The sequence below is a fragment of the Brassica napus genome, unplaced genomic scaffold (genome assembly GCF_020379485.1).
Source record: "Brassica napus cultivar Da-Ae unplaced genomic scaffold, Da-Ae ScsIHWf_2544;HRSCAF=3288, whole genome shotgun sequence".
Taxonomy (NCBI): domain Eukaryota; kingdom Viridiplantae; phylum Streptophyta; class Magnoliopsida; order Brassicales; family Brassicaceae; genus Brassica; species Brassica napus.
This window is the reverse complement of record NW_026015860.1, coordinates 22,501-32,500: the sequence shown is the minus strand read 5'-3', so window position 1 is coordinate 32,500 and position 10,000 is coordinate 22,501. Positions and strand designations below refer to the sequence as shown.

Below are 10,000 nucleotides of genomic sequence, written 5' to 3'. Positions count from 1 at the left end.
CGTTCTTGAAAATCCGTACTTTTCCAAACCCAGAAAACAGATGGAATTCTGGGATTACTCCTGTGAGTAAATACTTTTATGCAAACTTCTTCCGCTTGATTGACACCATATTCTATTCTCGTAAGATGATACACACTGGCTAAGAGGCCACCTGGTGCCACATCATAGGCACATTGGGAACGTAAATAATTGTAACCATATACATATAAAATTACAGCAATAGAATGCCAATCTTCGGGCTTTATTTGTAAAGTCTCTATTCCTTGGTAATCGAAGCCCAACGATCTATGAACCAGCCCGCGTTTGGCTAGCCAAACGGACAAAGTGCCCTGCATCTTTTTTATTTCCCCCACACCTTTTTTATATAAATTTAAGTATTTCACATTTACCATGAGTTCTAATTTATGAAGATTTTTTTCTTATTCTCTCAAATCCTCCCTAATTCACTAATTCGTGGGAAGATACTGGGCTTTTGTATTTAAAAAATGTTTCAGTAGAGATCTCTGAAGTAGATGATGGTGGATAGAGTAATTCTTGATCATAATTTCCAGTCTGTGTACTGCGTACAACAAAAAACTTGTGATTGGTAGTAAAACACCGATTACCCCGTTGAGGTCTAATTCGATCCTTATAGATTTCTCTAGCTATTTTCTTACGAAGCTTTGTTATAGCGTCTATAACAGCCTCTGGTTTAGGTGGACAACCCGGCAAATAGACATCTACAGGAATTAGCTTATCAACCCCTCGAACAGTACTATAAGAATCGGTACTGAACATCCCCCCTGTAATTGTACACGCTCCCATAGCAATAACATACTTTGGTTCAGGCATTTGTTCATATAATCTCACTAAAGAAGGAGCCATTTTCATTGTTACTGTACCTGCTGTTAAAATAAGGTCCGCCTGTCTAGGACTTGATCTTGGTACTAGCCCATAACGATCAAAGTCAAATCGGGAGCCTATTAATGAGGCAAATTCAATAAAACAACAACTGGTACCATAAAGAAGCGGCCATAGGCTGGAAAGTCTTGACCAATTTGAAAGATCATTTAACGTAGTTGAAATAACTGAGTTTTTTGTTGTTCGATCAAGTACGGGAAACTTAATGGAATTCATAATTGTTTCAATGGTTTTTTTTTTACTTTTTTTTTATTGTTATTGTACAAGTATTCAGGAAACGAACTAAGACCATTCCAACGCTCCTTTTCGCCATGCATAAACTAAACCAAGAATTAGGATAAGCACGAAAATGAAAGCTTCTATAAAAGCGGATACCCCTAGTACATCGAAACTCATTGCCCACGGATACAGAAAAACGGTTTCAACATCAAAACAACAAAAACTAGAGCAAACATATAATAACGGATTCTAAATTGTAACCAAGCATCCCCGATCGGTTCTATACCTGATTCATAACTAGAAAGTTTCTCCGGCCCCTTCGTAATTGGAGATAAAACCCCGGAAATTAGAAATGCCAAAACAGGAATAGCACTTGATATTATTAAAAATGCCCAGAAAATATCATATTCGTAAAGCAGAAACATAGACGAACTCCTATGAATGTGGAAAAAATACCCGCTTAGTCAATTCCAATCGGAGTGGATTGGGCAAGGTATATATAACTCTTGCGTCAAAACAAAAATTCAGGTTAATCGAATCATTTATTTTCGTTTGGTTGCTGTGGTAGACGTCTCCTTTTAAGATTTATTGATTGTAATCTTATTTTCAGTACACTTATTACTTAATATTTCCATGTTTCTATTACTAATAGTTTCTCATATTAATAATATAATATTAATATGATTAATAACTAGTAATTTTTTTTATTTCTGTTTCTTAAATTTGCTTTATGTTTTATTTAAAAATAAAACAAATTGATAAAAATATCTTCGTTTTTAAAATTATGACGTATCAAAAAATCCACTTACGACTATGAAAATGAATGAATAAAAAACGTTTATTCTAAATTATAAGTATCTATCTAGATATATCTATAGATAGTGATTGGATCCACTGAAATCAAATGAAATCAAATTTGGTTTTCCGTTTTATTCTGAACGACCCCCAGGACTTATGGTTTAGGGTCTGGGAGTTTTTTTTATGAACCAACAAATTGAAAGTAACCAGTTAGAAATAAAGAATACAATAAAAAGTCAAAAATTATCCAATTATTTGGATTTGAATGTCATTTATTAGAATAAATTTATTAGTTAGGGCTATACGGATTCGAACCGTAGACCTGCTCGGTAAAAGAGCTCGAACTTATTATTATCAAAATGATTCGAACTCTTTCAAAGACCCAACATGCATTTTTTTTGCATTGGGCTCTTTCATTAACTGATAGAAAGATCAGTTAGTCTACCATATTTTTTCTTAAAAAAAAAAGATAAGAAATGGTTCCAAGTACTCTGATTGATTATTTTTTAATTCTAATACAATACAGAATAACTACCAAAGTGTTTCAAAGAAGGGTTCTCTTGACGTAGGTTTGCTTTTGGTCTAGATCAACTTAAGTTAAATATAGTCTCTAACATCCTGATTAAAAAATCAAATATGAAACTTGCTACACCTTAAGGTTCATAGGACGAAAAGATCATTTTTGAGTTCCTTATACTCATTCTGCCTAGCATTAAGTAGACTGGGTATTCACCCTATCAATATCTCAAATCAATGATGGGTTCTATTAATTCCCTACCGAAATGGGGTACTTTAATAGGACCTAATGTCAGGCTATTGTTCTCCTCTTTTTCCTAAAAAAAAGTCATGGAGTAAGACATCGATTTATTAATAAGATCAATCAATTGGTTTGATTGCGTGATGGACTCCTCTGAAAAACTTTGGCGCACGTGTAAACGAGGTGCTCTACCTAACTGAGCTATAGCCCTTGTGTTTATGATCCACATTTTATCTTATCTTATCATGTAGATAATTTCTTGTCAAGATTAATATTATATGATCGAACATTATATCTCTTTCATCTCGTTGTTTATTGGTATTGCTTAGAAATAATATTGGATTTATAATCCTATCGATGTGATAAGTATCCCCGTGCCTTCTCTTTACGATGATAAATAACCTACTTAACTCAGTGGTTAGAGTATTGCTTTCATACGGCAGGAGTCATTGGTTCAAATCCAATAGTAGGTATAACTTATTAGACACCATGATCAATGGTGTCTAATAAGTTTTTGTAGCCAGCTTTTTTTTTTTTTTTCTCGCTTTTGGATCCTATTTTTTTATACGTCAGCTAGTTACAAAATCAAATCGTATTGAGAGCCTCGACGCGTGTCCGAGCTCGTCTGAGAGCTAGATTAGCCTCAATTGTTTGTCTCTTGCCTTCAGCTTTTCTCAAGTTCGCCTCTGCTATTTCAAGAGTTTGCTGAGCTTCTTGTGGATCAATGTCACTATTCTTCTCTGCATCATTTACTAAAATAGTAATTTCATTATTGCCTATTCTAGCAAAACCGCCCATCAGAGCCATTGTTAACCATTGGTTATTAAGGCGTATTTTCAAAATACCTATATCAACAGCTGTGGCAATCGGCGCGTGATTTGGTAATACGCCAATTTGTCCACTATTAGTAGATAAAATGATTTCTTTTACTTCTGAATCCCAAACAATTCGATTCGGAGTCAGTACACAAAGATTTAAGGTCATTTCTTCAATTTACTCTCCATTTCTAAGTTCGTAGCCTTCGCAGTAGCTTCATCGATGTTACCCACTAAGTAAAAGGCCTGTTCAGGAAGAGAATCAAATTCTCCGGAAAGGATCAAATTAAACCCTCTAATTGTTTCCGCTAGCCCAACATATTTTCCCGGAGAACCTGTAAATACTTCTGCTACGAAAAAAGGTTGTGATAAGAAACGCTCAATCTTTCGTGCTCTTGCGACGGTTAAGCGATCCTCTTCGGATAATTCGTCCAACCCCAGGATAGCTATAATGTCCTGAAGCTCCTTGTAACGTTGTAAAGTTTGCTTTACTTGTTGCGCAGTTTCATAATGTTCCTCGCCAACGATTCGAGGTTGTAGCATAGTTGACGTTGAATCTAAAGGATCTACCGCTGGATAGATACCTTTAGCAGCTAATCCTCTTGATAGTACGGTAGTCGCATCTAAATGTGCAAATGTGGTGGCAGGAGCAGGGTCAGTCAAATCGTCTGCAGGTACATAAACTGCTTGAATAGAGGTTATGGACCCTTTTTTCGTAGAAGTAATTCTTTCTTGTAAAGAACCCATTTCGGTACTAAGGGTGGGTTGGTAACCCACAGCAGAAGGCATTCTACCCAATAAAGCGGATACCTCGGATCCTGCTTGTACAAAACGGAAGATATTGTCGATAAATAGAAGTACGTCTTGCTCATTAACATCTCGGAAATATTCTGCCATAGTTAAGGCAGTCAGACCAACTCTCATACGAGCTCCCGGCGGTTCATTCATCTGACCGTAGACTAGGGCTACTTTGGAGTCCGCAAGGTTTAGTTCATTAATGACTCCAGATTCTTTCATTTCCATGTAAAGATCATTTCCTTCACGAGTTCGTTCGCCTACTCCACCAAATACGGATACACCACCATGAGCTTTGGCAATGTTGTTGATCAATTCCATAATTAGTACTGTTTTACCCACGCCAGCCCCACCGAATAGTCCGATTTTCCCCCACGACGATAAGGGGCCAAAAGATCTACTACTTTAATTCCTGTTTCAAAAATAGATAAGGTTGTATCTAAGTCTATAAAAGCAGGCGCGGATTTATGGATAGGAGATGTTGTGAGAGTATCGACAGGACCTAAATTATCAACAGGTTCCCCAAGTACATTGAAAATTCGTCCTAGAGTCGCTCCGCCGACTGGAACACTTAGAGGATTTCCCATATCAACCACGTCCATCCCTCTCTTTAAACCCTCGGTCGCGCTCATAGCTACAGCTCTAACTCGGTTGTTTCCTAATAATTGCTGTACTTCACAAGTCACATTAATTTCTTGACCAAGCGTATCTCGACCCTTAACCACCAGAGCATTGTAAATATTAGGCATCTTGCCCGGGGGAAAGGCTACATCCAGTACCGGACCAATGATTTGGGCAATACGTCCCAGGTTGTTTTTTTCACGTATTGAAACCGCTGGATCCGAAGTAGTAGGATTTATTCTCATAATAAAAAATATGTTCAATTTTGTTGCGAAATTTTTCGAATACAGAAAAAATCTTCGATAGTAAATTCATTGGTTAATTCAATAATAAATGGGAGTAAGCACTCGATTTCATTGGTACCACCCAAGCGAATATGCAATTCAATTTTTTACTTAATTAAATTTCAATGAAGGAATAGTCGTTTTCAAGCTCAACTAACCAAAACCTAGTTTTAAAATAAAAAATATATGAATAAAAAAATTTTTGTGGAAAGTCTTTGATTTATTTGTCATAATAGGCAAGACTTTGTTTTATCTAGCCAATTCCGAAATGGAACTCTATTTATGATTCATTATTTCGATCTCATTAGCCTTTTTTTTTTCATATTTTCATTTTAGCATATCCGGTTATGCGTCCCATCGATATCAACCCCCCCTTGTTTTTCATTTTCATGGATGAATTCCGCATATTGTCATATCTAGGATTTACATATACAACATATATTACTGTCAAGAGTGATTTTATTATTATTTTAATATTAAATATTTCGATTTATAAAAAGTCAAGATTCAAAACTGGAAAAACAAGTATTAGGTTGCGCTATACATATGAAAGAATATACAATAATGATGTATTTGGCGAATCAAATATCATGGTCTAATAAAGAATCATTCTGATTAGTTGATAATTTTGTGAAAGATTCCTGTGAAAAAGGTTAATTAAATCTATTCCTAATTTATGTCGAGTAGACCTTGTTGTTTTGTTTTATTGCAAGAATTCTAAATTCATGACTTGTAGGGAGGGACTTATGTCACCACAAACAGAGACTAAAGCAAGTGTTGGATTCAAAGCTGGTGTTAAAGAGTATAAATTGAATTATTATACTCCTGAATATGAAACCAAGGATACTGATATCTTGGCAGCATTCCGAGTAACTCCTCAACCCGGAGTTCCACCTGAAGAAGCAGGGGCTGCGGTAGCTGCTGAATCTTCTACTGGTACATGGACAACTGTGTGGACCGATGGGCTTACCAGCCTTGACCGTTACAAAGGACGATGCTACCACATCGAGCCCGTTCCAGGAGAAGAAACTCAATTTATTGCGTATGTAGCTTACCCATTAGACCTTTTTGAAGAAGGGTCTGTTACTAACATGTTTACCTACCTCAATTGTGGGTAACGTATTTGGGTTCAAAGCCCTGGCTGCTCTACGTCTAGAGGATCTGCGAATCCCTCCGGCTTATACTAAAACTTTCCAGGGACCACCTCATGGTATCCAAGTTGAAAGAGATAAATTGAACAAGTATGGACGTCCCCTATTAGGATGTACTATTAAACCTAAGTTGGGGTTATCCGCGAAGAACTATGGTAGAGCAGTTTATGAATGTCTACGTGGTGGACTTGATTTTACCAAAGATGATGAGAATGTGAACTCTCAACCATTTATGCGTTGGAGAGACCGTTTCTTATTTTGTGCCGAAGCTATTTATAAATCACAGGCTGAAACAGGTGAAATCAAAGGACATTATTTGAATGCTACTGCGGGTACATGCGAAGAATGATGAAAAGAGCTATATTTGCCAGGAATTGGGAGTTCCTATCGTATGCATGACTACTTAACGGGGGATTCACCGCAAATACTAGTTTGGCTCATTATTGCCGAGATAATGGCCTACTTCTTCACATCCACCGTGCAATGCCGCTGTTAGATAGACAGAAGAATCATGGTATGCACTTCCGTGTACTAGCTAAAGCTTTACGTCTATCGGGTTGAGATCATGTTCACCGGGTACAGTAGTAGTAAACTGAAGGAGAAGGGAGTCAACTTTGGCTTTGTTGATTTACTGCGCGATGTTTTTGAAAAAGACCGAAGTCGTGGTATCTTTTTCACACTCAAGATTGGGTCTCACTACAGGTGTTCTACCTGTGGCTTCAGGGGGTATTCCGTTTGGCATATGCCTGCTTTGACCGAGATCTGGAGATGATTCCGTACTACACATTTGGTGGCGGAACTTTAGGCACCCTTGGGAAATGCACCGGTGCCGTAGCTACCGAGTAGCTCTAGAGCATGTTACAAGCTCGAATGAGGGACGTGATCTTGCAGTCTAGGGTAATGAAATTATCCGTGAGGCTTGCAAATGGAGTCCTGAACTAGCTGCTGCTTGTGAAGTATGGAAGGAGATCACATTTAACTCCCACCATCGATAAATTAGATGGCCAAGACTAGAATTAGATTAGTATATCACGTCCGTTTTATTAGTTTAATTGCAATTAAACTCGGCTCAATCCTTTTAGTTAAAAAAAGATTGAGCCGAGTTTATCTAGTGTATTATGAGTTTTATCCTTGATGATAAATAACAACTATACTTTTTGTATCCTAGGTATGAAGTTTAACAACAATAGATTTTTTCTGACAACGATAAAGATTTATACAGGGATCCTAAATACTAACTATCTGTTTTTATAATCTTTTGGTAATTTAAGTTCCCAGAAATTCCAATACGAAATATGATTCTTAGATTTTTTTATTCTTTTTTAATTTTTCTTCACGAACTTCCACTAAAGTTCCACTATAAAAACCCATTATTCTACATGTTGTCACTTTCATTCCGTAGAAATAAAACTTTTTTTTTATATTAGTATCCTTAATGTAAAAAAGTCAATTGTACTATTATTATTCAGATAACTAGAACTATCTTTATAAAAAAAAATTTTTCACTCATATTGTTAATCAATTTTTTCTTTATATTCAAAATTTAATAATTTCAAATTTCTTTTCTAACAATATCAAAATATATATGAATTCCGAATGTCTTGGAGTTAACTAAAAGAAAATGTATTAATAGAAACAATTTTTTCCAATAAAAACCAAAAAGTTTTTTATCCATATCATATATAAACCGGTCTTATTATAGTAGTCTTTTCTACTATCATAACCCTTAGCTCTAATCTGATTAACTAGAAAACCATAGAGCTTCTGGCCTCTATTTACATGAAAATAAAATAACAATAGATGAATAGTCATTCAATGAAAAAATTGAAAAATGCAAAAAAAAAATTTGAATAGTTCATTTTCTATTCAGAGTAAGCAAAGCATGTCAATGCAATTGCTAATTGCTAAGATTATTAAGTAAAAGCAATTGAAATTAATAAATTTCAATTCTAAATGAAAATAAGGATTTTCTTATATTGTGTAAAATTCTCATTAAAAAAAAGAAATATTTGTTCTTCGCTTATGAATATAAGCGATATGAAGAACTTTTTTAGTAAAATCTCGTATACTAATATAAAAAAAAAGTTTTTATTCCAATACGGAATGAAAAGAAAAGGACAACATGCAGAATGGGTAGAAGAAGTGGGGATACTTGGTTCAAGCCCTGACACGAAACTTAAAAAAAGAATAAAAAAATCCTAAGAATCCATATTTCGTATAGAATTTCTTGTGGACACTACAATACAAAAGTGTAGTTGTGTTTAATCTTCTTTTTTTTTCAGATTTTGTATATCTAGATTAAGTATGTATCTATCAAAAACAGTATATACACTAGATAAACTCGGCTCAATCTTTTTTTTACTAAAAGGATTGAGCCGAGTTTAATTGCAATTAAACTAATAAAACGGACGTGAATTACTAATCTAATTTCTAGTCTTGGCCATCTAATTTATCGATGGTTGGGAAGTTAAATGTGATCTCCTTCCATACTTCACAAGCAGCAGCTAGTTCAGGACTCCATTTGCAAGCCTCACGGATAATTTCATTACCCTCGACTGCAAGATCACGTCCCTCATTACGAGCTTGTACACATGCTTCTAGAGCTACTCGGTTAGCTACGGCACCCGGTGCATTTCCCCAAGGGTGGCCTAAAGTTCCGCCACCAAATTGTAGTACGGAATCATCTAATAAAATCACTCTTGACAGTAATATATGTTGTATATGTAAATCCTAGATATGACAATATGCGGAATTCATCCATGAAAATGAAAAACAAGGGGGGGTTGATATCGATGGGACGCATAACCGGATATGCTAAAATGAAAATATGAAAAAAAAAAGGCTAATGAGATCGAAATAATGAATCATAAATAGAGTTCCATTTCGGAATTGGCTAGATAAAACAAAGTCTTGCCTATTATGACAAATAAATCAAAGACTTTCCACAAAAATTTTTTTTATTCATATATTTTTTATTTTAAAACTAGGTTTTGGTTAGTTGAGCTTGAAAACGACTATTCCTTCATTGAAATTTAATTAAGTAAAAAATTGAATTGCATATTCGCTTGGGTGGTACCAATGAAATCGAGTGCTTACTCCCATTTATTATTGAATTAACCAATGAATTTACTATCGAAGATTTTTTCTGTATTCGAAAAATTTCGCAACAAAATTGAACATATTTTTTATTATGAGAATAAATCCTACTACTTCGGATCCAGCGGTTTCAATACGTGAAAAAAACAACCTGGGACGTATTGCCCAAATCATTGGTCCGGTACTGGATGTAGCCTTTCCCCCGGGCAAGATGCCTAATATTTACAATGCTCTGGTGGTTAAGGGTCGAGATACGCTTGGTCAAGAAATTAATGTGACTTGTGAAGTACAGCAATTATTAGGAAACAACCGAGTTAGAGCTGTAGCTATGAGCGCGACCGAGGGTTTAAAGAGAGGGATGGACGTGGTTGATATGGGAAATCCTCTAAGTGTTCCAGTCGGCGGAGCGACTCTAGGACGAATTTTCAATGTACTTGGGGAACCTGTTGATAATTTAGGTCCTGTCGATACTCTCACAACATCTCCTATCCATAAATCCGCGCCTGCTTTTATAGACTTAGATACAACCTTATCTATTTTTGAAACAGGAATTAAAGTAGTAGA

At 35.6% G+C, this 10,000-nt stretch overlaps 2 protein-coding genes and 2 pseudogenes across 2 annotated transcripts in view; 2 read left to right on the top strand and 2 right to left on the bottom strand.

Annotated features, from left to right (window-relative positions):
- Window positions 1-425: 425 nt before the first annotated feature.
- On the bottom strand, window positions 426-1,116 carry LOC125601393 (NAD(P)H-quinone oxidoreductase subunit K, chloroplastic). The gene has a single exon (XM_048773589.1). The coding sequence runs from the start codon at window positions 1,114-1,116 to the stop codon at window positions 439-441; it is 678 nt and encodes a 225-aa protein (XP_048629546.1). The 3' UTR covers window positions 426-438.
- A 2,099-nt stretch (window positions 1,117-3,215) lies between these two features.
- On the bottom strand, window positions 3,216-5,150 carry LOC125601395 (annotated as a pseudogene).
- Window positions 3,254-7,354, top strand: LOC125601391 (annotated as a pseudogene).
- A 1,726-nt stretch (window positions 7,355-9,080) lies between these two features.
- Window positions 9,081-10,000, top strand: part of LOC125601396 (ATP synthase subunit beta, chloroplastic-like) — a 2,386-nt gene continuing 1,466 nt past the window's right edge. The window contains exon 1 of the mRNA XM_048773591.1: window positions 9,081-10,000. This exon is cut by the window's right edge and continues 1,010 nt beyond it. Within this exon, the coding sequence (XP_048629548.1) occupies window positions 9,531-10,000 (470 nt within the window). The 5' untranslated portion in view covers window positions 9,081-9,530.